The sequence below is a fragment of the Hakea prostrata genome, chromosome 3 (genome assembly GCF_041222555.1).
Source record: "Hakea prostrata isolate BN-2017 chromosome 3, UWA_Hpros_2, whole genome shotgun sequence".
Lineage (NCBI taxonomy): Eukaryota > Viridiplantae > Streptophyta > Magnoliopsida > Proteales > Proteaceae > Hakea > Hakea prostrata.
In genome coordinates this window covers 32,369,051-32,396,487 of record NC_142602.1, presented here as the reverse complement: position 1 = coordinate 32,396,487, position 27,437 = coordinate 32,369,051, and the positions used below count along the sequence as shown (strand labels likewise).

The 27,437-nt window shown below is 37.6% G+C and overlaps 1 protein-coding gene across 2 annotated transcripts; it reads left to right on the top strand.

Annotated features, from left to right (window-relative positions):
• Nucleotides 1-228: 228 nt before the first annotated feature.
• LOC149022109 (3-beta hydroxysteroid dehydrogenase/isomerase family protein) lies at nucleotides 229-25,880 on the top strand. Of its 2 annotated transcripts, XM_089150287.1 has the most exons (12): nucleotides 229-540; nucleotides 919-1,008; nucleotides 1,108-1,241; nucleotides 1,356-1,526; nucleotides 4,452-4,568; nucleotides 4,680-4,759; nucleotides 12,741-12,933; nucleotides 19,469-19,586; nucleotides 23,288-23,462; nucleotides 23,905-24,061; nucleotides 24,926-24,992; nucleotides 25,082-25,880. In XM_089150287.1, exons 1-12 carry the CDS (start codon nucleotides 291-293, stop codon nucleotides 25,249-25,251), a joined length of 1,722 nt encoding a protein of 573 aa, XP_089006413.1. In that variant the 5' UTR covers nucleotides 229-290; the 3' UTR covers nucleotides 25,252-25,880. The 2 variants fall into 2 exon arrangements, with proteins under 2 accessions (XP_089006413.1, XP_089006414.1); XM_089150288.1 differs by lacking the exons at nucleotides 24,926-24,992; nucleotides 25,082-25,880 and having other exon boundaries at nucleotides 23,876-24,055.
• The last annotated feature ends 1,557 nt before the right edge of the window (nucleotides 25,881-27,437 follow it).

Below are 27,437 nucleotides of genomic sequence, written 5' to 3'. Positions count from 1 at the left end.
AACAAACGAAGCAACTCCACGAGGTTGTTGCCGCGATTTTTTGGTAGGTGAGCTAGAGTACATCAAAAAGGGTCATGCCAACTGTGATCATGTGCATGACCGTGCATGGTGTACCTGCCATACATGGAACTTTTTACCAAATTAAAGACAAAATAAAAAGTTAAGAACATAAGTCTTCCTATATATCTTGCGTAAATTGTAAAAAAGAATCCAATTAAGGAAACCAAACGTATCATCAGTTTCGGCGCCAAATGTGCCTGTAAATACACATTTCTTTTTTCTCTTCTCGCATGGCGATGCTTGAAGGTCATATCGACGAAAACCCTGGAACCTGCGCGGTTCTGGGTGGCAGAAGCTTCATAGGACGATCGCTAGTCTTGAAGCTTTTAAAATCGAAGAAATGGATCGTGCGGATCGCCGATTCTGCTTCATCTTTGAATCTTGATCTCGTTGAAGATTCAATTCTTTCCGAAGCGATTTTGACAGGTCATGCTTCGTATTTCCAAGTCGATCTTCGCGAGAAGTCTCAGATCATCAAAGGTGAGTTTTCTTCAATGTTCTTTTTAGACTAGTCCACAGTGTTTCTTGACTTTCCTTTTCTGTGTTCTTGAACTTTTGGTTGAAAAATCCATTTAGATTGTATCTTGAAATTCATTTCATGGTGATCAGTGATTGGTGAACTTGGTTTCTGAGGAACTAACAATGCGCTTCTTCTGTTTGACTCTCAGTTCAGATACTGATCCGTTCTGTTTTGCACATATACTTGATGTTTAACTATCTCATTTTATAGTTTTAATTCCGGAGAGGCTATTTAGTTTTAGCTGTGGCTATGCATTTAGAATGAAATTGGATCCTTCGCGTTCTGTTAAGAATTTTTTGTTGGCGGTTGATTGTATGGATGGTGCTCTTCATCTGCAGCTATTGAAGGTTCATGTGCGGTATTTCATGTGGGCGCAACTGATATTCCAATCACTGATTTCTATCACCAGTATATGATCGTTGTTCAAGGTATTAACGCGTTTATATTGCAAGGATTATCTTCATTATAGAGGAGTTGTTGGCACCCCTTCTAAAAGAATCTAATATTTCTGATAACTACTCATTTAGGTACAAGAAATGTAATCGATGCTTGCAGACAATCCAGAGTTAAGAGGCTGATTTATAACAGTACGGCTGATGTTGTTTTTGATGGTATGCATGATATCTTTGACGGGGATGAGTCTCTGCCATTACCTTCAAGGGTATGCCATCTTAGATTAGATTCCCCCCCCCCCCTGTGTCACCTTTAGTGTAGTGCATTTGGCATCGTATAGCTTTTATATCTGATTTGTGTGAGTTGTGGATCCATGGTACAGTTTATGGACACATTAACTGAGTTAAAGGCTCAAGCAGAGGGTCTAGTGTTGCACGCAAACACTACTGATGGTCTTTTAACATGTGCATTACGGCCTAGCAATGTTTTTGGACCTGGAGATACACATCTTATGTCTGTTTTTCTGAAAGGAGCAAAATCTGGCTGGGCTAAGGTCTGGTTCTTTTATTTACAGTATACACTTTGTTTTTGTACAAGGGTAGCTTTTTATGTAGAAGTTCATGTTATTGTGTAATGAAATATATTGCAAATTTAGACACTTCATTGCTGGCATATTATTTTTGAGTCATTGAAGTTGGAATTCAATTGCTGCATCCTAGTCATTAGCTGCTATCTACAAGGATTTTATGGTTCAGTTCAATACAAACATACATTATTGTCGGGGATAGCTTTCCCAGGGCTCCTGCATGAGCTTGATACTGGCTTATTTTTATAGCTTTGCATCAGTTTTGATATCACAATACCGTGTTCCCCTATCTAAATTCCACTGTTCTTCACTTCCTACTTTCCTTTTAAAGCCTTCATACCAGTTGAGTGCTCCTCAAGTGCTTTCATTAGATCATCTATGATGCACCTCACTCGAATGGGTTTGTAGCTTCTAGGATCTCCATAGGTAGACTTGGATTCCAGGCCCTAAAGTGACATTTTGTTCAGGTGTATGGGTGGTTGGTTCCCGAATTGGTTTGTAATAGTTGTGCTCTAGTTCCTTATTTGCGGTTTTGCTTCTTTAATGGGAATTGAGGGTTAAAGATTGAAGGATATTTAAGGTATCAAGGATACTTAGCCATCCGATGGGAGGTTTATAAATCCTTGAGATGGAAAACTAAGGGGATGGGATGAAACTTGAAAGGAATTTACATTTTATTCCTTAGAATACTCTCTTCAGGTGTCAATGGTTTTGGATGGGTGGATTAGTTGATATTAGGTTTCTCGATTCTTAAGGGTAAATAAGGTGACAATAACAAGGATGGGCAAATCTATGGCTTGGTTGGTCTGTTAGGGCTAAAATTAGAATCAAAAGTCACTAGGGTTGGAGGGGATGATATCCCTAAATTGTGTGATAGATCTAATGGTTAGATTGATGTAGATCTGAAGTTAGGGGTGAGAGGTCATTGGCAACAAAATGTGAAGCATGAGCCATACCCAACACTTTTGTTATGAACTTATGATTTATATTGAACTTATGATGATTTTATTGTTGTATTCTTGAGAGTCAAGAATGTGATGTTCTATTGTAGTCATATGGATGGAATTCCATTGATGTTTAAGTTATTTGATGTATCTTATCACTTGTTTTTTATTTATATGTCCTAATGGTTCTATATTTCATGTTTTATAATCTTGCTTGTTCATTCTTGTAGTATTTAGTTTTCAAACTTAGGGTCGAGTTAGAGCTCATACTTTTGTTGTTTTTTCACAAATCTAAGTCCAACAATGTGTTTGGAAGGCCTAACATAGGCTAAATACCAAATTTAAGCACACCTTGACCCTTAAAACCCCTGAGATGGCCATAAGTTGGTCAGGAAAAAATACCAGATCTCAGAGTATGATTTTGCTTTTTCTCAATGGCGAGATTGCCCTCGAGAGCAAGATCTAATACCATGGTTTTTACTTTGAAGTGGCAGGACTGTTGAGTTACACATGGTCTAGATTTTGAATTGCATCAATTCAGGTGAACAAGTTTTGCAATACCAGATTTCACAAAAATAAAAAGAACTATAAATTACCTATTTATATTTACTAAAAGAATTCTATGTAGTGTCTTACTATAATTCAACTTGTAATTTTTCCTGAAATCCTTCCTTGGCTCTCCTATTTGTGACATTTTTGGCAAGATGGCCTTTGATGCTACACCTTTGGGGGGAGCGAAACTTTAGGAGATGGACTTCCAGCTCTAGATCCTTGCACTCTATTTGGAAAGTCATATACTTTGATGTCTCTTCTAGGCTCTAGTTGCTCCCCCATCCCCCTGTTTCGGAGAGCCCTAGGAACATTCTTATTGTTATTATCTAAGGTTTTACTTCTTTTCCGTCCAAGTTAAAGGCTGCTTCCCCCCACCCCCACCTTTTCCCCCTTTATACGTCTATGCCCTTCTAGGTTTTTGGTAATGATAGCTTATTCATCCCAAAAGAAAAAACAAAAGACTCTTAGGTTGCCAAAAGCTTTATGCACTAGCATGCTCAGCTTTTCTCTGCTAGGTTAAGCCCGAATCTATACTGACTGTTTAATAATTCTCTGGTCTCTGTTTTGGAAGATTACAATAGCCAATTCTCCTTCGTTGACTAGGGACAGAGGGCACCTTACTGAAAACTAACAATGATCAAAGCTGACTTAAACCAAATGAATTAGTTTAACAGAAGCGGTTTAAGCCCAGTGGAGTACCCTTCTAAGTTCTAAGGGTACTCATTGCTTGTAATTTGTGTTGCTTGGGACCTCGCTGATGGTTGATGGATTCAGAGGATTATAATTTATATGTATGATAGGAAAGCTGTGTGGTTTCTGGCTGACTTCTACCACAGCTGGACGGCCATCTTGAGTGATGATGGTGGTCACAATGATTCTGATGTTACAGCAGGTCTGGTGGGTCTTCCCAGGGATGGCTTTTCTTCTTTCTTCAAAATTGTCACCCTCTCTGTCCATATTTGTTTTCCTTTTGACCTGCCAGTGTCGAACTCCCAATACTGGAGTAGGAGACAAATTTTCAATTTTTATATACTTCATGCCCTTGACTACCTTCCCCCCCCCCCCTCCATTTTGTTGCATCTATCATCTTATAATTGCAGTAAGAAGAATAATGTATCCTGTCCAAAACTGCATTTTTTATTCTTCATCTAGTTCCAGTTTCTTTCTTTCTTTCTTTCTTTTATTTTTTTTTTTTTTTTATTTTTTATTTTTTATAATACATACATCTGAGCTATACTGAGGCTTCATACATTTCTCAATTTTCATTTCTCTTGCATTTCTTCTTCAGAACATGTTCCATTCTCTCTTTGGCTTCTGAAGTTTGCATTGTTGGTTCTATGAATATATATTCCTTTCAGAATTTGTTTATATGAAGTAACAGAGGTTCTCGTTTCAGTTTATTGTAGGCAATGGTAAACATATGTGTGATTTCACCTATGTTGAGAATGTTGCCCAAGCTCATATCGCTGCAGAAGAAGCTTTGTGCTCTCGGGAGTCATCTGTTGCTGGAAAGGTACTCTCTAACACTTACGACTGTCTTAGGAATTATACTTGATTTTTATTGCTTGTCCTTCATAACTTCTAAATGCTTGTGGAAATATTAACTTAATAATTTTTTTTGTAGGCATTTTTCATTACTAATCTTCAACCAATGAAAACTTGGGATTTCATGTCTCTTATATTGGAAGGCTTGGGACATCAAAGGTTAGATATGCATTCTTATCTTTCCATGCTGAGTGTGTGTTTTTTGTTCTTTTTCCCAAAGGGAAGCATAATGCTCAATGAATCAAATCTCCAAAAATCTTATGATGTTCATGGTTACTTTTGAGGGAAGATGGGAGTTTCTATCTAGGTTATATGAATATTCTTATAATGAAAATTTTATGGTTTTTTTGGACTTTGAGAAGTATCACTTGGGACACCAGTTATTATAAGCGTAATTATATAAGAATATCCCTCTTTTATTAATGAACATTTGTCTTACATGAAAGAGACGGTGACCATTGAACTTGGATGATCCTTACAAACTCCGTTGGTGCTAATTAACTTTTCTACAGTTTTTTCTGCACTATCTTCTGCTGCTGGATATTTTTCTGAAATAACCAACTAGGATAATGTGAGTGATTCTGGGACAGGTTTGCCAATTGGGAAAATGCAATCAGCTAATGCTGTGGTTACTAAGGCTGTTGGCTGTGGGGGAATTGATAAGGTTCCAGAGAAAAGTTTATCCTGAAAAGATAGGCCCTAGTTGTGCAGAAAATATATTTGCCAATTGAGCTGCTAGATGGGTAAATGTTGGCAAGATTTCTGCATCCATTGATACTAACCAATACATGGCATATCTTAATGTATTGATAAATGATAAGTACCTTTGAAGAATTGGTGTTAGTATTTAGTACTTTTAAGAAACCTTATCATTCCTATATAACCAATTGAATGCACTCATCTCTTTTACCAAAATTTAGAAGGACTTGTCTTGTTGTACTTTATATTCTCCTTTATACATGATATATTTTACATGTTATTTATAGTGTTTATGGTTTAATATTGTACTTTCATATATCATTTTTAAATATTTTCTTGCCATTTCCATGTGTCGTGTACATCTTGGATATTCTTAAACCCACTCTGCTGGTGTGATACCGATGGTTTAGACTTTTGATATGCGTTCCTTTCCATTGTTTATAAAACTGTCATTCTGTCAGTTCTATGCTTCTGCTAATCAGCAAGCTCTTTCCTTGTTATATTGCATGCAATGTGAGGACAAAATCCACTCCCTTCCACTAAGGTTTCTTCTAAAGATGTGAGGTGCTCTGATATAAATATGCTTTATTCCAACCATACCATTGTAAGAAGGGAGGAACCAAGTCTATGGCTTCTTAGTGAATCTCTTCTGGTTCAAAGGAACCAGGTTAAGTTGGTTTGAGCTAGGCAACCAGATCAGGTTTTTTTCCTGTTTCCCCCAAACTATTCCAAGTCTTAATCAAAGAAGAATCAAAGGTAGCTAATGCAACAGACTTATGAAGCATTATCTACTAGTAGAAGGCTAAAGTAATTTATGCATGTCAGGAGTTTGTCAGTTAGTATTACTGTTATTCGAAGTCTTAGAAGTAATAATTTAAGTTAAAAAGGGTTGGATGAAATTTCTGGTTTTATGCCAAGTGCTGTGTGATGCAGTGAAGCCTACTGAAATTATTGGTTGCCTGGTGAGGTTCCTTGTTTTTGTTGGTGAGATGATAACCTAGGTGTTGGTGAGAACCCTTAATCATGGCCCTCTTTATCAATTGAAATTTTCACTTTCCTGCAATCATGTGTATTGAGGATTGTGATTCTGTTGCAAGAAATAAACCAGGATACCATTAATTAGCTATCAGAGCTATGGTTGATGGTAGTTTTAATCCTCCAAACCAAATCTTTGACTCCAGAGCTCAAGTAATTGATATGTTGAAGTAGTAGACTGATTGTATGTTTAACAGTTTAAGCACCATTTATAAACACACCGCCAAAACCTGCTTTTTAGGAGAATGTGAGGTCATATTTGATCAAGGAGCTCTACAATGACATTAACGATGTACTAGGTAAAGATGAAGTCAAAGGAGTACAATGACAAACATGATCCTAGATTTCTATGATTATATGATGTGCTGCTTAGATGATTATTTTTATTGGTTGAGTTTTCCAAAGCTAGGAAGTAGAAGTTGGCCAGCTCCAAGCTCATGGAATCAGTATGGGAGTGGTGGTACAATTATGAGCCAAAGCTGGAACCACATGGAAGAGAGGCCACAACGTAAGAAGATGATGAGAAGATGAATGGGGAAGTATCTTCTTCAGGCCATCCAGTGACATCTGTTTGATAAACTCAACATTCTACTTCAAGCCTCACTTGCGTTTATCTTTTGTGCAGTTCTTGCACATCAGCATGAACTTTACACTTGGTTAACCCACTACAAGTGAAGCATGATTCCATAGAAGTGGCGTTGGAGAGATTATTGAATATGGCTCTCCTTGCTCCTAGTAGGAGTGTGTATGAGGCAAGCCATATTTAAGTCGTATTTTTCAAAGAAGTGGTTCAACTACGTTGACTACCAGAGTCATTGACCATGATGTAAAGTTCACGAGTTATTTTTGAAACACTTTACTGATGATGATGAATCAGCTACAATTTTGTTGAAGTCTAGGCCACCTCTTGTGGTGCCTTGTATGAGACCATGAGAATACTTGGCAACCAATATGTTCATTTGAAATTGTTCCTTGGGTCAAAAACCTTTTGAAATAATGCTTGTTTTCCAATCTTAAAGGCCAGTGAATTTGGCTCATCTCTCTTCTTATGTTTGAGTTAGCTCCAAGGATAATGAGCTCATATGGCACATCACTTGGGACGTATTTCAATGAGCAAATATGTGTCTGAGACTGCAACTCATCATTATGGTTGATTTGTTGAGTTTCAGCTTGGTGACATGATGAACTGAATCAACTGATGCACCCTCTTAGTAAACAGGTCCCTTCAAGGTGCTGAGGAGGGTAGACCATGTGCTTAAGTTGCCCCCTGAAATGTCCATTAGCAATAATTGTGTATCTACTGCACATCATTGGTTCACCTGACAAGGAAGAGACTGAAGATGTCATCATCAATTAGTTAACTATGGCTGATAAGGAGGGCAAGGAGGCAGTTATCCCACTTTCCTGTCAATTGCAAGGATTCTTGGCAGCATGGTTGCATGTGGATCCAGGAAGATGATTTCATGTGGAGCATCCCTTAGCTTTATGAGCATTTTTTGTCCTTTCAGTTGCAAAGAACAAGGTTTGTGTTTCCTTGAATGAACGAGTGCCAGTTCAACTGAACCAGGTTCAGTTAATGATGCAGCCTTACTCGAATAGGGCTGCTGCTTCAAGGATCTCTTGGGCTAGACTTGAATTCCAGTCCCAAAACTAGGGTTTTGATTAGCGTGTGTGGGTGATTCAAGTGATTCCCGAAATTAGTTCCTAATAATTATATTCTAATTCCCTGGTTTGGCTTTGGTTTGTTTAATGGGATTATGATGGTTAACCTTGGTAGTTGGGTCTTTCGTTGAGATAGGGTAGATTTGAGATGAAATGAGGACTTACAGCAATGAGATAAAGCTTGAAAGGACTTCAGATTTTGTTCCTTAGAATAATCTCAATAATCTCTTCAAGTGTCAATGATTTTGTATGGGTGGATTGGGAGATATCAGGTTTCTTTATTTTGGAGGGGAAAGAGGGTGACAAACTGAGAATAACAAGGATCAAGGATGGGCAAATCTAGGGTTTGGTTAGTCTGTTTAGGCTGAATTTGGTTTCAAAGTTGAGAAGGATGAGGGATCGATGGCTAGAATATGGGGCTAAATGGGGACAGGTTAGGAAGTTAGGATTGAATTTGGGTTTTGGTGGGAGAGAGTGCGAACCAGATTTCTAGGGTTTAGATCTGAAAACTAAAGCTGTAGGGATAAGGGTTAAGGAGGCTTCCGGAAATACCTATTTAGGACCTTTATTGGAGCCTGGCTGAAGCTGGAATGCATCTGCGGATGGTGGACAAAGCCTGTCACCTACAGCCACTGTCAAGGATCTGAGCTGGACTTCACTTAGAACATTCCTAAGGTTGAATTTTTCTCAAACTTATTGTCAGAACTGACCTACTACTTGAATCCCAAATTAATTAACAGATCCAAGAACACGCACAGTGCTCGAATGGGAAGCTTTATTACTCAATACTCAGAAGTGCCTCTCCCCATTGAGTGGATGGGTTTATTTACACATGCTAGGGGCTGAGTTTTCTATTTGAACTTGTATTTCCACCCCCCATACTGCTAAAACTCAACAACTACTAGGTCCTATAGTTTGACATGTATAAGGACTGACTTAAACTTCCAATCAAACACATGCTTCTAATTAAAGAAATTACATATCAATTATACCTGATGTCACCACGAGTCTTATCCCTGGCTGAAACCCTAACTGGGGTCCACTTGATAGCTCCAAGTCACCTCTCTAGGCTGGCCCCCTAGGAGGGTTATTTTGGCATTTTCAACCTTATTTTATTGCTGGAATTAATTCTAGATTTTATCCTAGAGTCCAATTTGGTCATGCTTCTTAACTTGAGTTCGTAGTTGAATACTTGAACGTGCTCTTAACTTGAGTCCGTAGTTGAATACTTGAACGTGCTCTTAACTTGAGTCCGTGGTTGAATACTTGAATGTGCTAAGGAGTTCTTTTTCAAGTGAACTTCCTTAGATAGAGTTTTTAGTTATCTAATCTTTTATTTTCAACATGTGTCTTTTAGATATTTAGATTCTATTTCAGAGGTCAAGATTATGTGATGGGATCCTAATTCTGTAAAGAAATCCCACTTAGAGCGTAGTTCTTTTAATAGGCTATAAATAGTTTTTGTTTCTTTGTAATTCTTCAAGTCTGATTATTTAATAAAATTTGAGTTTAAGGATCATGGTTCCTTGTTCAGGGAGCCATGGTAGAGTAGAGTTTGTTGAAGGATCAGCACCTCTATCATCAACTCCAGTTTCTTCTTCCACATTCCAGAACTTACAAGCATTCAGGCAGTCTTCTTCAGGGGTTCCAGCAGTAAACAATTAAGTCCAGCAGCCCCCATCCCCTTCCCCCTCCACTCTCACCGGTTGCCTTCCCCCACCCCTACTGTATTTCCTTGAATGCTCAATTTCCCTAGGTCTGAAAAGTTCCTGCACCCCACCTCTCATCAAAATGCACTTCATCGTCAACCTCAGGTCAACTGTTCATCCTAGCTCTCCCTGACAGCTGCCTGAACAACCAGCCCTAACCCTCTGACAACTACAAGCAACAACTTTCCAGCCCCTTCTCCTTCCCCTAGCCCCCGCAAGCACCCAAACCCTAGTCTTCGGATTCTTTGTTCTCGTCTGGTTGCATTACCCCAGGGTTCACGTGCTAAACCCCACCCCTGCGACTCCCTATTCTTCAGCCCCTTAACCTCCTTTCTTCTCCCTATAGGATTGCACCAACCAGTCCTACTGTAATTTTCTTAAATAAACTCTATTTCCCTATGTCTGAAAAGTTCCTGCACTTCATCTTCTTCATCAAAATTGCACTTCATCTTCAACCTTCAGGTCAAAACTGTTCATCCTAGACTCTCCCTACACTCCAGAACAATTAGACCAAAGTCTGAAAATACAAGACAACAACCCTAGGTGGCTCCCTTCTCCCTCCATTTGGTCTTGGACTGGGACTGCATCAATTCTCCCCTTGTGAAAAACATTCATCTCTGATGAATGGGTAAATGACATATCTTTCATAGAGGTCTGGATCAAGTCTTTTGAAGTTGTTTGTACATACCCAAGTGTTGTTTTCATCCAATTAAAATCTATCCCATCTCAACGAAAGACCCAACACACCAAGGTTAACCATCACAATCCCATGAAACAAATCAAACCCAAACCAGGGAATTAGAATACAATTATGAGGAACCAATTTAAACCACCCATAAACCCTAACCAGAGCCCTAGTTTTGGGCTTTGAACTCAAATGTAGCCCTACAGATCCTTGAAGCAGTAGTCCTGTTCGAGTAAGGTTGCATCAGTTGGTTTTGGCCAGACCAACCAGGTCTGCATTTTTTCAGTTCATCCAAAACCAGTCATAATTATTACAGTCAATTCTTAGTAAATAAAGGAATAAAAGTAATTGATTCTGTACAAAATTAGAGAAACATTGTCTAGATGGTAGAAGGTTCAAAAATAATTAAGAAGCATTTTTCTAGTTAGTTGCAAAAGTTATCTAAAGTCTTTGTAGTTAATTCTTTTAGTTAGGAAGGTTTGAATGAAATCTGGTTTTATGCCAATAGCTGTGAGATGCAGTGCTGCCCAGCGAGATGTGAACCCAGATGTTGAGTTAAGCCTTTAACTTGTCTGTCTCAGCTATTTCATACTTCTTTGTTAGTAAATTCTCAATTCTAGTTGTGTTATAATCACATCCCTGAAACTGTATCTATTGAGGATTTTAATTCTGTCGCAAAGAATGAACTGGGATTTCATTTTGCTCTCTTAAAAGACAAAAGGCAATTCATGGTTTTTTCCGAAGAAAATTATTTTTTTAATGTAATGTTTTGCTGGTTATCCAGTTGAAAAATATGAACATTTTTTCTTTCATCTGATGTAGCCATAGATTAAATAGGATCAACTAGGGGCCAGTATCCTGGATTTCAATTCAAAATGTTAGAAGAAGATAAGTATTTGGGCTAGAAGAGTAGGAGCTCTTGGGAAATAAAAGAAAAGAAGAGTGAAGAAATCAGATATTGGGATAGCTATCCTGGATGCACTGTCAAACAGCACCAATGCTCATATAGAAAAGTCATATTCATTAAACAAATTGTCTTTGATTGGTTGGGGATGCATTGCATATATTTAGAACTAAAATTCCTAATTTGACTAAAAAAATAAAAATCCTAATCACCATTAAGTATCCTAATCTAACTAAATACTTACTTTAACTGCTAGTCCCATGCACTAGCACTACCCTCACTTTATGGGCTTATAACTTAGGCCCATTACACCAATAAACCCCAAAACAAAAGGCCTAATGTTTATAGAACCCACCCATGGGCTAAACAAAAGTATTCTAAAGCCAACTTAATCCATCTCGACATTCTTAACTGCTTCACCAACCCAAATGTAATTCTGTTATGTTGTTACTGATGCTAGTAATTTTGGTAAATATGATAAGTCAGCATTGTACTAAAATTTGAATAGTTGTATCATTGCTATCTGACATGACTAATGAAATCCAGATTGTATAGTAGGAAAAGTTGTACTCTACATTGAAGGTGTCTGTTCCCGTTTAGGATAATTTCCTAGACTGGCTAGAGTTAGTTTTTACTTAGCTCACTCATCTAGCTTTCTTGCTTTATGTCTATTTAGAAAAGTATTGGAGACTGTAACAAGCGCTTGATTTGTGGTCTAAGACACACTAGTAAAAACTAAAAACCTTGTAAACAACTACTGCGAACCCTGTGAATGAACAGCAATATGTTTTTATGAAAATTTGACCATACTAATTTGGAAGTACTAACACTAGGAGCCATGTTAACAACTCATGAGTTCCTTATCCATGACCAATTGAAAATCTTTAAGATAACATGGTTCTCATGGCCACTAGGGACTGAAGGCATTGGACAGGTTCATAGTCAACAAGCCTGCCTAGATTCACTAGGCATGTAGTACATGACTTTATATAATATAGTTATGTTAGTGATGACATAGTATGAGAAAACCAACATATGATTAAAAAGCATATGACATAATATTAGTGCATTCATTAAAAAAATGAAACATGACATAAAACATAAATCCGTGCGAACTCATGAAGTCTTGAAAAGGCATGCTGTCGCCTTGAACCAAGGAAGAGCCTTGGATGCCCAGGCGACACCATGTGGAAGAAGAGTTCGCAAGGCTGTCATACTTGGTAAACTCTTCATACAAGATTATGTGGGGTAGTTCTTGAAGTTGACACTCCAAAAATACTATTGGACAGAACTAGGGGGTTCATGATTCTACATTACCACGGTGGTTATAGTTTACCTTAAATTTAGAGGCTGTTATTTAATTAAATTATTGAATACTGCTACCCCTATTTTGCTTTTGGCTGGATAAATTTTGAGTTTGACTTTCTTTTTTATGTGCTTTTGTAGGCCAACAATCCATCTTCCTTCTCGGATGGTATGGTCTGTTCTTGTGCTTATTAAGTGGGCACTTGAGATAATGGGGGACAAAAGGAGTGCTTATTCAATACCAGCTCTTTTTCAATTACTCTCACGGACAAGGACTTTCAAGTGCTGCAATGCTCAAAAGCATTTGGAATATTCACCCATTGTTTCCCTCGATGTGAGTTTTCTTCCATTTATGCTTTCAATCTTTCTCTTCATTACACCCTTAAGTTCACTTAGTACTTATTTAGTTTCACTCTTGGCCTGCACTTTGTAGTTATTTGTTTCACTTTTGACCTATTTTTCTTTAGTTTAGGGTAAATATCACTTACCACCCCTTTTAGCTGGACAAATAGCACTTACACCCCCTCTTACTTGGATAATATCACTTACCTCCCCTCTTACCTAGCAAATATATCAAACACCTCCCCTTTGTTAACTTTCTCAGTTAAATTTAACTTTTACCGTTAAATATTTTTCTAAAACCCAAAATACCCTTGGCTGAAAACATTTTTTTAATTTAAACCCTAAATTACCTTAATCACCCTAACAGCTAAAATACTAAATTATCCTCAATTAAAATAATTGTTAAAAAACCAAAATATCATACTTAAAACCCAAATTATCTTTAATTATTAAAACCCCAACATACCCTTTTTTTTTAATTTTATCAAACAACTAAAAAAACACAAACTGCTTGATATCAAAATGCAATTTCAATACTGAATTATCAAAAGGGTATGTTGGGCTTTTAATAATTAAAGATAATTTGAATTTTAAGTGTGGTGTTTTGGTTTTTAATAATTATTTACGTATTTTAACTGCTAGGGTGATTACGATAATTTAGGGTTAAAACTAAAAAATTAGCGAAGGGTAGTTTGGGGTTTTAGGAAAATATTTTGACGGTTAAATTTAACCAAGAAAGTTAATAGAGGGGAGGTAAGTGATATTATCCAAGTGTTGCTATTTATTTGCTAAAATTGGTGAATTATGCATGTTCATTTTGGTGTTACTTTTTGGCTACTAAATCTTCAGTTCTGAAACTCCCAAGTTTTGATGGGTTTCATTGAGCTTGAACCTAAATAATTCATTACCAAAGAGAATAAAAGAAAATACAACAGCACAAGGGACAAAGCCCAAACAAAGTGAGAAAGAGGCCTCCAACTAACAAGCAACCTAAGAGGCACTGAGCCTAGCAATTACCTAAGAGCAACAATTAACGCAAACTAGTTACACAAGCATAAGTGGCTCAAAGCCAAACTAAGAAGTAAACTAAGCAACATCGAGCCAAATAACTATTTAAGGGCAACAATAATAGCAAACTGGTTACATAGCACAAGAGGCCCATAGCCATATAATCAAACTAGAAAATAACCATGGAAGGGCCCCCAGCTAAACCGATGCAGTTCCCGTTCAATCAAAGATAAGTGAAGCCTTCCTAGAAACAAAGCACATGGACCTACGTTGCAGCATCACATTCTCAAGGGAAGGTAACAACACAAATTTGAGATAAAGAACAAAGAACAGATTAGACTCCAAAATAATTGGAGAGTTCAAAAACGATAGCCCTCATGGCTTTTCCCCAAAGCCTGAGAAGCCATCAATGGCTAAACCCTCGACAAATTGAAGCGAAGCCCAGAAACAAGAAGGGAAGAGAAGGAGAAACAAAGGGAGAAAAGAGCTGGAAGCAACACAAGAGAAACGAAAATGAAGAGAACATATTAGGGTTGGAAATAGTTCGGAGAGTTCAACAATGATGGCCCTCATGGCTTTCCCCAGAGCTAGAGAGACCATCAAAGGCTTGAATCCTCGACAAACAAAACGAAACCTTGAAACAGGAAGGTGAGAGGGCAAGAGAAGGAGAAACAAAGGGTGAAAGAAACATCGGGATCTGAGAATGAACCTGATTCGGAGAAAACAGCTATAATGGCCCTCACGACTTCCCCTGACGCCAAAGATGCCATTAAGGACTAGAACCCTCAACGAAGGAGTTGAAACTAGAAATAGAAAAGGGGAGAGGGAGAGAGTAGGAGAGAAGAGGAAGGAGATGAGACCATATTTGGGATTGAAATAGAACTAGATAGATTAGCAACAGGTGGCCCTCATGGCTTTCCCCGAAACTAGAGAGACCACTGAAAACAGAAATCCACAATGACCATAGACAAAACCTTAAAACGGCCAATCCCATTTCTTTTATTTTCTTCAATTTTTTTTTATTTTTTTTTCGGACAGAGAGAAGAAGGGTAAAGAGGAGATGAGGAGCAGGGAGAAGATGGAAGCAAGAGTAGAGAAACATGGAGGAGATGAGATCGAGAGGAGGAGAAGCAGAGAGAAAGAAAGGAGAATCAGGGTAAGGAGGAGATGAGGAGCAGGGAGAAGATGGAAGCAAGAGTAGAGAAATAGGGAGGAAATGAGATCGAGAGGAGGAGAAGCAGAGAGAAAGAAAGGAGAATCAGGGTAGGGAGGAGATGAGAAGCAGGGAAAAGATGGAAGCAAAAGCAGAGAATCAGGGAGGAGATGAGATTGAGAAGAAGAGAAACAGAGAGAAAGAAAGGAGAATCAAGAGGTGAGAACGGAAGGAGGCGGAGAGACACAGGCGCACCGCCTCCAAAATCACTCAACACTACCACAACAGAGAGGAGGAGGAGAGATGCAGAGACAGAGGACCACCAACTTATGCCTCAACAGCTGCTATAGATCCCTAAAGCAAGACGCTTCTTTAGATCACGGCTGGTCTTGGCGCTCCTCTTTAGGTCGCCAAACTCCTTCTACTCCCTTCGAAGAGAAACCTCCGCCTCTAGAAGAGAAAACCTCCCTAGGTTTTCACAAGGTTTACTCTAGGCTTCGTGTTCAAATTCATCAAGATCTCAAACAGAAAACTCTAGAACTTTTTGATGTAACCAGATGGACCCCTCCCTCTAAAGAAGCCCTGTGAGTGTAAAAGAAGGAAGGAATAGCAATCCAAAACCTTGTGGCCTTACAAGAGGGCCGAACCACATGGGGGCAATTTGGTCATTTTACCCACCTCCTTTTGACTTTTGAGTCCCTTATGGTTTGGTCGAATTTACTTTTTCTTTGTTACTTGAGTCCTCGTTTAGAGTCCCAGTCCAAGTAGGAAAGTCAAGTTGGAATCCTATTTCAAATTGGATTCCTTCGTAAGTTAAGAGTTTCTCTAAAATTATGCAGTTATTATTTATTCAGTAGTCCTTTCAGTAGAATTCTTTCTTTAATTGGTTTCCTAGTTGAGTCATAGTGCTAGTATGAGTTATATTCTGAATAGAACTTTTTTGTTGATTCCTATTAGGAAACCCTTCATGTAAAGGCTATAAATAGGTCATTCATATGTAAACAAGGAAATTTGATGATTAACAAAAATTGTGATTGAAGGATACTGGAGAGAGTAGTGGGTTTTCCCTAGGAGGGAAGGCGTGTGATTGTGTACAAACCTTCAAGCCTTCAAGCCTTCAAGCCCCATCTTCATCTGCAGCAAGTAAGTACAAACCTTACCCGCCAGCTTTAACCTCCCTTTTCTTCCTTCTTCCACAGGACCACAGGTAGCCTTACCCCTAACCCTAATTTCTTCAAAGATCCCTTTCTCCTCCCCCCATCCCTTGTGGCAGCCTCTCTCTACCCCTCCCTACCTGTTTCCCTAGTGCCTTCTATTCCCCAGCCGCCTTTTTCTAGTTCTTCTTCTTCTTCTTCTTTCTACTTGCAGCAGCATAGGACTTCCAGAAATTTTCCCAAAACCCTACTTCTATAACTTCTAATTCCCTACTCTCTTAGGACCGCCTCCCCTTCCCCTCACCCACACTTGATTCCCATCACCCTATCCCTTCCACTAAACCCCTGTAATACATACTTTTCTCATTTCTCTTAAAGCCCAAGAAACCCTAATCTTAGTTTTCAATCACACTTTATAAACCCCTCAATTCCACCCAATTCTACTTTAGGATCATCATCCCCTCCCCCTCCCTACCTTCGATCCCATCTGTAACCCTAGCTTCCCCTTTAGAAACCCTAGAATTGAGGAAACTGTAATTAGTTAAACCCTAGAATTTTGGAATTGAATCTGAACATTAATACAGAAAAATTCAGGTTTGATTTTATCAAAACTCTAACCCTAAACCTGTTGGCCAAACCCTATACTTATTCCCCTTCAACCCTAAAGCCCCCTAGACCTTTAGAAACCGATGCAGGGTTTAAAAGTCAAATTCCTCTATCCCCGCAGGGTGTAAATAGCCCTAGTCAGTTGCTATCCACCTCTGAATTGCGCTAGAAAACCTAATAGCATGGAGTTAAAGCCCTCATTTACTTCTGAATTCAACCTAAGGATCCTGACTAGTGGCCCTCAATTTGGGGGTTACATCATTTTTTGTTGTGGATTATTTTGAAGCTCAAATCGCCACTAGGTTCTGAAAATTTTAGGAAACCCTATTTAGGTCTTCTAAACATAGTTGAACCCTTACATTGTAAAATGATAACAGTTAAGAAGAAAATATTTAGTTCTTCTAAACATAGTTGAACCCTTGCATTGTAAAAGGATAACAGTCAAAATGAAAATGGTGGTTAGGTCTTCTGAACATGGTTGAACCCTTACATTGTAAAAGGATAGCAGTCAAAATGAAAATGGTTGTTTGGCTTCAGGCCATAGTTTTGTTACTATATGTTGAATGCTTCTGCACATATCCTTTAATATGGCTTATTCCACACAACTTTGGATCTTGCACTAAACTTCCACAATACAACAAATTGTTGCTTTTGATGCGTTCCACTACAGCCCAGTAACTTGTTCTGTCCTTCTATGGGAGCGATTTGAGGAGAAAATCATGTGTGTGTGTGTGAGAGAGAGAGAGAGAGAGAGAGAGACCCAAGTTTCTACAAATCTTAAGAGTTAAAACCAGTATAACCCCCACTTTATTTGAAACTATACATTTTATATTGAAACTTTCTTTCTTTTTAACCAAAACCAAACATTGGTGAGAACCTTATCATGTGAAACCACAATATTTCTCTAAATTTCAGTGAAAACTTGAACATTGTGGTTATCTAAGATTAGATCTGATTTAATGTCTTTACCCAATCAAAAAAAAAAAAGAAAAAAGAACGATCTGATTTCATGTCCTTAGTCCTGACCCCTATTTCCTATGCTGCCCCCAGCAAATAAAAGGAATAAGAGTCTGATAGGGATAGACTCCTTCCACTTCTTTTGACTTAAAACAATGTTGGAAGGTGCAGGTAAGACAAGTTAGGCGTAAAACAGCATGCTGGAAGATATTTCCTATCTCACAGAAGAGCTGGCTTCAAGTTCTGCGGGGCATCTTTTGGCATGCTTAGTCTCGAACCAATGGTGCATGTATCAATATGCAATCAATATTCTAGGCCTAGGAAATTTGACAAGCTCCATATTAGTCTAAACACGAAGAGAGGGGGAAAAGTTTTTTATTTTGTAACCAAAATGTGACAAGGGAAAAATAGAGATTTTGATCAACTGAGATGTATAAAGGGGAGGATGGGAGAGAGTTAGTAAAAGTTGACACTATAAGGAGATGGCAAGAGTATATCTGCGGACTTTTAAATGGAGTTGGTTTGAATATGACCAAAGCGGTTTATTTTATTCATCAATTAACCACATCCTGATGTTATATTCAAAAGATTGCTGTTGCGAAGTTAAAGAAACCTTTTAAAAGACAAAGGTGGGCACACACTAAGTCCAGATAAGATCCAATAGAAATGTGATATTTGGGGTTTATTGGTTAACAAAGATAATAAGAGGATAAGCATTGTAGTTTCTATTTTCAGGTTGATGTCCAAAGCTGGAATAGTTATTAAAGCATAAAATTAGTGAGTCATACTATGAAGCTTCGGAAGAAGGTTACTGAAGCTTGTTTGAGAAGAGAGCTCATATCTCTAAGAATAAATTTGGTTATATGACAGGTAGATCCACAATTGATGATAAAGATGCTTTATGTAAAGATAAAGAGCTAACAAGAAAGATCTCCATATGGTCTTTATTGATTTGGAGAAAACCTATGACAAAGTTCCTAGGGTTTTACTAGCTCAAATACTCACGAAGAGAAGGGTGTTGAGTATTTATATAAAGATAGCTAGAGATCTCTATGAAGATGTGGTGACAATGTATAGGTATGGTGCTTTAGCTAAGTTCGCTCTGTGTTGCAGATGATACAAGCTCTGACAATGTCAGTGGTTCGGCCATGTGCAATGGAGGCCTGGGGTCACATCAGTAAGGAGTGTTCTGATTCTGATTGAAGTATCTGAAAGAGCTAGGGGCAAGGTCCTAACTAACTTTGGCTGAGGTTGTGAAGGACATGCACTGTTTGAGTCTTGTTCTGAATATGACCTCATATACAGCCACTGAAGGGCAAGGATCCACATTGTTGACACGAAGTAACCGAAATCTGAAATTTTCCTGATTTCCTGGACAATCCTATTTCCTTCTACTTTCATTTTTTATTTCCATTTTCCAATTTTCTTATCTCATTTATTTATTTCTTTTGTAAATCATACATCCATAAGTTTTCCCTACTTTGTTCTGAAAGGATTCATGTGGTCGATCTCATTTAGTTGGATGAGGCTAGGTTGTTATTGTTTTAGTTAACTGTATAGTTTAATTATCATTTGCACCATCAGATGTTGAAGTGTTTCGCTTTTTTTCTTTTTTTCATCTGTCTAATTACCGATCTTTCAATATACAGGAAGGGATTGCATTAACAGTTGAGTCATTCTTTCACTTGACAGAGGAATCACATTCCGCAATATACCGTGACTTCAGAGAACCATCAAAGGCTGATAGACTGCTAGGAAGCGGAAAAGGTTATATTTTGATTCCATTTTTGTTAAACTTTAAAATGGTTCTGCAATGATTCACACCTCAAGATAATGTGATTGTAAATGATCCTGCAGCTACCTGTCTTTTCGTGTCCAGGCTGTCAGCCCAACAATCCTACAGCTATTCATATAACATAATTGCTTTAAAATCTTGATCACATTATCATGAGTAACAATTCACTCATAAATTATAGAACAATCATTAACATCCATAACATAAACATAAGCATAAGCATAATCATGAGCTATTTTATATTTAAAGCATATAATACCTTATGGGCATATATTGGACTGGGCCCTCATCCAATTGTAGCTTCATAAAATAATTGCAGTCCGGGTGGTACTTAACTTTGCGTTAGCCCATATGCTTCTTATTATAGACGTTTGTTATCTATCTCCCAGAACTTTTTCTATACTTTCAATATGGTCAGGCATCTAATTCCACGTAACATTATTATCTTTTCTTTGTTCTATTTCTTTTATTAAATCATAGAAATAAATTAATTTTCATCTTTTGAAGCTATTATCTATTTGAGCCACTACAGCCATTTCTAAGACCATTAGCGATAGTTTTGTACCTGTTTTCTAGGTTAATCTAGCCAGCGCCATACCATTCTATACTCCTGTTAGGAAGAACTTCATTTTCCTTGTATTTGTTCCACTTGTTTGTAAATATTATTAATTGTCTGGAGTATGCTGCTTTTTTAGAAAAATATTTTGCACTTAATTTTCTAGCTCTTTGAAAAAAGAAAAAAATGAAAAGGCTAAAATCGTTCACAAGATTGTGAACTTGCAGTTGGCTAGTCATTTGATTGAAACTCATTTGAATCCTTCCTATAAAGGGCTTTCACCCACCTCATTGGTCAAATTTCAATAAAGCATGCTATATGGGACAGAAGTGAGAAGTGGCTGCAAAATTGTTGGAATAATACAAACATAACATTTATCTTTCTTGATTATTATCCCCATAATATTTTTATCATTGTATCTTTCCATTTGTTTGATATTGGTAACCTTTCTCTTAATAATCATTGACCCCCATAGTGTTCTGACGAGATTTGATACGGTCATACCATGATAGAAAACCTATCATCAGCACCTATAAGTCTCTGTTGTATGTCTCTTAAAACCAGTTATTATATGCTGCCCAAATCCAATACTTGACTCCTTGAGTATTCACAGTTTGAGATCTTGGTCTCAACCCAGATCTCAGCCAACCAAAAAACCGAGATCTCGGCTACAATGTGGTATTGTTTTTTCCAGGCTCAACTCAAGTGAACTTGAGGGCCCATTTCAGTGGGTTCTAGGGCTCAGTTTGGGGCTGAAATTGGGTATTCAGCCTATATTAGCCCTTCTAAGCAAAATGGCGGCCTTAGATTCATGAGAAAACAAGTTTATATATGAGTTCCAACTCGATCATAACTTTGAACCCAATATGCTAAAGGAATGAACATGCAAAATTATAAAACATGAAATACACAAACCATTACTTGATATAAATGAAAACATAAAGGTTGAAATAACACATCAATCATGTTCAGTTGTCCATTATTCCATATTACAATGTCGGTGCACTTATAAGTTACACCACAAGAGTATAAGAGTGAGATCATTAAGTCAATGAGACAATGAATACATGAGGTTGTAGCCCTTCCATTGGAGTCTTAACATATGTTACAAACATTTTTGAAACATGAGTATTTTTCATGATATTTTAATTTTCAATTCTTTCAAAATATATTTGTTAATTCAGAAAAAATTAAAAATAAATCAATAAAAGAAATATTTTTGTTTCCATGAAAATGTAGATCAGGCAATATATACATATAATCCAAAGCCAACACCTAGTGTAGAACACAGTTTTTGGGGAAAAAAGGAAAAGAAATGAATATACTCACCTTGCTTCTTGATTAGTTGTTGTAGATGAGTTGAGCTAAATGGAGTGTTAATGAGAGATTTGAGCACTTCTCAAAATTCAGCCAAAAGATGAAAACCAGCCAGGTGGGCAGAGGTAGAGTCGAGAGAGGCAAGATAGTTGGACGATATGGATATGGATCTATGGTTGTACCATAACACCCCTGAAGAACCTTTTTGTTCTTCATTTCCCTCTGCCGGAAGAAGGACATGCAGTGATTGACAAATGGGAGTTGGACAATAAAGTCAGTGAGAACTGTTATCTTCTTGAAGCCATATGTAAAAGCAGATGCTCTGCTAATTCTTGGATCTTGGCACACAGCTTCTTTTTCATTAGGTCTAGACTCCTTGAAACTGAAGATGGCCAAAGGTCTTGGCCATTAGAGCTGCTTTATGGCCAAAGCAGCAAATGCATGTACACATCACTTTTACAGCCATGAGTAGCTTTCTCAGGAAACTAAATGTATTTTCTTCAAGAGCTAATTCGACCCTTAAGTTTCTTATACCCTGAGACAACAAATGAAGAGTGCAAAGTTCTACTGCCCTAAAAATATTCCATGTTTGTCTTAGAGAAGTTTTTTTATACACCACAAACTTAAACTAAAGAAAAATACTAGAAGAAATTAATCAAATCTAAAAGCTAGGATTTAGGTTTTCTAGTGGTGTAAGATTAATTGCAGAAAATTCTAAAACCTAATGGAGGATCCAGGGATAGGGAGAGGGTAAGGGGATAGGTGCGATCCAACTAGAAGGGAGAAGGGGGGGTGTTTAGGGGTTGGGGATCTAAGAGTTTTAAAGGGAGGGGGATAGCTGCTGCCGCAAGTAAGGAGAAGGATTGCAGTGCTTGCATGGGCTAGGGGAGAGGGAGAAGGTGGCTGGAATGTGGAGGGGCGGGGTTGCACTTAGGAGTAGGAGAAGATTGCTGGGTTTATTGAATTGCTACTGGAATTCACTGGGGCTTCAAGACAATGGTTGAAGAACACTTCTCAAAGCCGTCACCCCAAGGCTTGCCCACAACTTGTATTCCGCTCGAAAAGAAACAAACTAAGACTTAGACTAGGAAACCTAATTGACTTAAAACTGACTCTTATTCTAATTATGACTGACTTGACTAACAGTTCTCACATAAAAAAAAAAAACTCTATCATAACTTACTCTATAGATATCCATTTAGGATTCTAAGAGCAGATACAGAGTCATAATAAAAGGTAGACTCAAATTAGGGGATTCTGACACAAACTAGGAATCACACCTAGGCAAGGACTCTTCAATAAAACAAAAAATAGTTATCCAAATAAGAAAATAAAAATAGATCTAGGGTCCTAACACTTAGTGGGACTCAATGGGACCAAGACCTAGGACAGGAAAAATTGCAAAATTACCAAAATACCACTGGATCAACTTAGGGGCTGTAGGGTTTGGTGAAGTAACCCTAGGCCCTATGGAACCCCTGGATACAGTTTACATCACTCTTTTTTCCTTCTTTTTTTATTTATTTTTTTGTGGGGTAACAGATATTATCTGAAGTCTTTTAAGATCTAGTTTTGCATTTGTAAAACTTGGAAAAGAATGAAGCAAATGCTGTTATCACAATGTTCTGTGCCATGTTTATGAAAATGGAGAGGAGGTGGGAATTGAGAAATTCAGTCTTTCTTAAGAAGCCAATGGTCTGTCTTGCAATGCAGTATATCAAATTCTTTTTTTTATAAATAACGTTGAATTCTTTTATAATGTTATTCTCTCTCTCTCTCTCTCTATCTTTTTTATTGCAGTTGCTGACATACTTTTGTGGAGAGATGAGAAGAAAACATTCACTTATTTTCTTTCATTGGTACTGCTTTTTTATTGGTACCTACTTTCTGGAAGAAGTTTTATTTCCTCCACGGCAAAGCTTATGCTGCTATCATCAGTAATCCTTTTTTGTTATGGCTTTCTACCATCAACAATGTAGGTACCTTTACTTTCAACTTTATTCCTGCATGAGTCCATATGTTACTAAATAAATGGTCTGTCGTTAGATGAGAGTCATGAGATTACCACTTCTGTCAGTTATGAACTCTTCCTCAGCCATGGATGTCCTTTCTTAGATTATAGAGGCTCTGACAGTAAAAAATCTCCAAATATATTATGTATTTGAAAAAATTTGGAAATTTTTTTTAAAGTAAATCATGTCAAACGTTAACTAGTGTAAGCACAGTTGGTTTAAAGCCAGGAGATCAGGAACAACAGCCCTAGTCAGCATTGTACAATGATCCTTGAAACAAAACAATGCTTTTTGGTATAATGCTGGAGATCTGAACTTTTCAGTTCCTCCATCCTGGTTAAAATAATTTAGTTACAAGGAACTCTTCTTCTTTCAGGCATCTTGACTTTGAGGTTTCTGCTCCAGGTTTGGCTTCCCCATCCAAAGATTGTCTTCTTCAGATTTTGAGATCTCGGAAACAATGATTAGAGATGCATTTGCACCACTAGCATCCTTATGGAATAGATGGGCTCTCACATTAAAGTCATTTTCCCGAGGAGGTGATTGGAATACTTTCTTCAAGGTAAGTAGTGTGTCATAAATTCAAAATTAGTGTGAGATTGTTATGATCTGCCTGTCATTCTTATCTTAGATTAGGAGTTTATTTCTTGCTTAGCAACTTTTTTTTCCCTATGCATAATTCTGGTCTGATTATTGGTAGGGATTGATGTAGAACTGGAAGTTTAGCAAGATATACAGTTTGATATGCTTTCAGGGAGTCACAGTTCCTGTCATTCTTTGTGTCTTACTCTTACTTGGGGGTGGTAATGGGTGGACCTGGTGGGTTCAGTCATGGTACAGTATTTGACTGTGACCTTAATTTATATATGGGCAGCCTTCCCTCTCTGGCATACTTTTTCAGTCACTTATACATGATTACTCGGTAGAAATACCCACATTCTTTTGGGAAAGGAATGGAAAGGAATTTGATTCTCAAAATATCTTTTCCCCTTATTTAATTTTTGAACTGGAAATAGCATGCTAGTACATTTGGGCACCTAGTAATACTTAGGATATAAAGTCTCCTACAGGAGCAAGGCTCATGAAGCAAACCACTAAAAGTGATACTAAGTCTGTCAAAAAGTTCTCCATGAACTTGATTAGCACTATTTTGTAGGATTTTATGCTATACACAATACTGTTTCCGTGATAAGTGTAAGTACCACTATTATGGTTTGTGTAGTTACATTTGTTGTACTAATTACTGGCACACATAAGGTCATCAATTATGGCATAGAAAGAAGTATGCATGCTTGCCCCTCAGATGGTGTGACCTATATGTGATATGCCTTCAGCACTTGGCAGCCCAGCCTTTTCTCTTTCAATTTCAATTTCAATTTCAATTTGCTTAAACTTTATCTAAGAAATTTTTTCTTACTAAATACAGGTGGTAGTGTGTCTGTATGTTCTGAAGTTGCTCCTCTCATTTTCCTTCTCTGCAGTTGTTGGCGTAGGTAAGGACATTGCATGTTCCAATCTTTTGAAGTGTTTGAGTAGTCTCTGCCTTGTGTTGTTCTTTTAACCTTGTTGGTTTAACATGCAGCACTTGTCTTGGCATTCACTGTGTTCTTTGTATATGAGCAATATGAAGAGGAACTTGATAGAGTAATGGAGTTGCTATCCGTCCATTTGAAGAAGTTAAAGGGGTTGTTAATTAGAAGGTTGCCAGTCTCCTTGGCAAAGTTTCTTCATGCTTACACAGGCAAAGATTAGGTATATGATGCAGTGAACAATCACAAATTCTAGGGCTAATATGGTGACAGTTTTTCCTCTGATCATATCTACTATCAGAGTTTGGTTTGTGAGCTCCAACCAGCTAGACCAAGCTATAGGTTTTAAGTTCTTTGCCCATGGTACAAGCACCTTGCTGTAATATTTTTCAGTCACATGAAGCATTGGGGTGCAGTTAAATATCATTACTATGGAATCCATTGCCAAGTCCACGCCGGTGCATTTTTCGTCTGACCCCTGGTTCTTTGATTGGAGTATCCAACAATGTAAGCATATATAATCGTTTCAATTCATTTCATAGTGACTGTTGGGCACCTGTGGGCACTAGTGGTTGATGACAGGGTGTCGTCTAGTGAATGGGAATGGGTGATAAAGATGTGTGTTTTTTCTAATTCTGCCCTGTAATCAGGTTGTATATCATGAATATAGTTTGAGATACTGGCATTGAAACATTTATGTGATGAACTCGTTTTTGAAAGGTATAGTTTGAGATACTGGCATTGAAACATTTATGTGATGAACTCGTTTTTGAAAGGTATAGTTCGAATATTGGACTATGAGAGCTAAAATCGGATATCTATCGAGTTTACTAGCGTTTGGTAACGCCATTGGGGAAGACTGCTGGTGTTCTTTTCTCCTGAAACATAAGAATTGGAGAGGGGTGTTTTTAAAATGTTCGTTCCTTTGTTCTTTAAGAATGCATCAGTGAGAAAAGTGGATTGAATAACGGATTTTGTAGAACATGTATGACATGTCCTATTTGGGGAGTAGACACCTTGATAAAAATGATCCCAGCGACGAAAGTCTCAAGACTATTCTACCTGCACCTCTCCTCACAAACCCCTTTTGTTTGCTCTCTTGCCTCTTTTTATTTTCTCGCTTGAAAGTTTGATTTTCATTTTAGGGGTTCAATTGAGAATATTTTTAGAATAAGCGTATCAAACATCCATTTTCAAACACACAAGGAATTTTCAGTGCAAAAAGATGTAACAATGGTTTTATACAGAACTGGTCTCAAAATAGAAATTTTACCAACTCAGTTTAATCCATCTTAACAGATAGGATTTCTTCATTACCACTGAAGAAAGAAAAAAAAAAGTTTTCCTTTGGTATGGTTTTTGCTGGTTTATTATATCCTATTTATAGAGCTTATTACTTTTTAAAACAAATAATAATAATAATAGAAGAGAGTTTTTACATGCATCCACACAACCTCCCTTCCCCTCCCCAATTTGTCAGGAAGCTTGTGGCACCTTCCCCGAAGTGCAAAAATTAAAGATTGGTCTATGCTGTTTGTGTTAGGCACCGTTTTGAACTCTTTTCAATTAATAATAGGAATTCAGATATTTTTTTATGTTAAATCGACTGATGAATTTTACCCATAGAATCCCTTCACCCATATCCTTCACCCAACATTCTCGACAACCACCCAGCACCGCCTCCTCTTATGTTGGATTTTGGGGTTTTTCATTCATTGATGAGGAAAATCTCCTAATAATTGACGAACTTCAGTGGAAAATTAAAGATCAATAGTTTCTATGTTCATGCACCTCCGCAGCAAAATCTTTGATTGTCCTTAACAATGAATTATCTATGTGGTTTCGAGGATTGTACAATAATGATGTTACATACTTGTACTGTTTGATATTCAATACAATAATGATATTAAAAATATTTATTCAATACCGTATCAATACGGTGTCCAATACCAAATTGTTTACACCCTTGGACTTGGTCAAGGCTTGAGAATCTGAGACAATCCAGCTCTAATCGCCATTCTCAAGCAAAAGAGACTAATTATTTCTCTTGAGCAAAAACATAATGCTGATAATTGGCCATGAAATTTCCAAATTTTTATTTTTTGTGGGCGCAGTTGGAATTTTTTCCATCTAATCCCATGTACAATCCTTCATATACATCGGAATTGAGAAATTTACATCAATCAATGGAAGGTCCATCACACCCCGTCAACCTTATCTCGACCCCATTATCAATAACACAAATCTAGACCCAAAAATATGCACGAAAGTGAGAGGAAGAGATGGAAAAAGAGGGTGAGAGGCAAAAGAAAAATGTAGATGAATGAGAGTAACAAGACAAGAAGAAAGACAGGGTGGGTGAACGGAAGGAACAGAAAAGAAGAAAGGTTTAGGAAGAACTCATCTGAA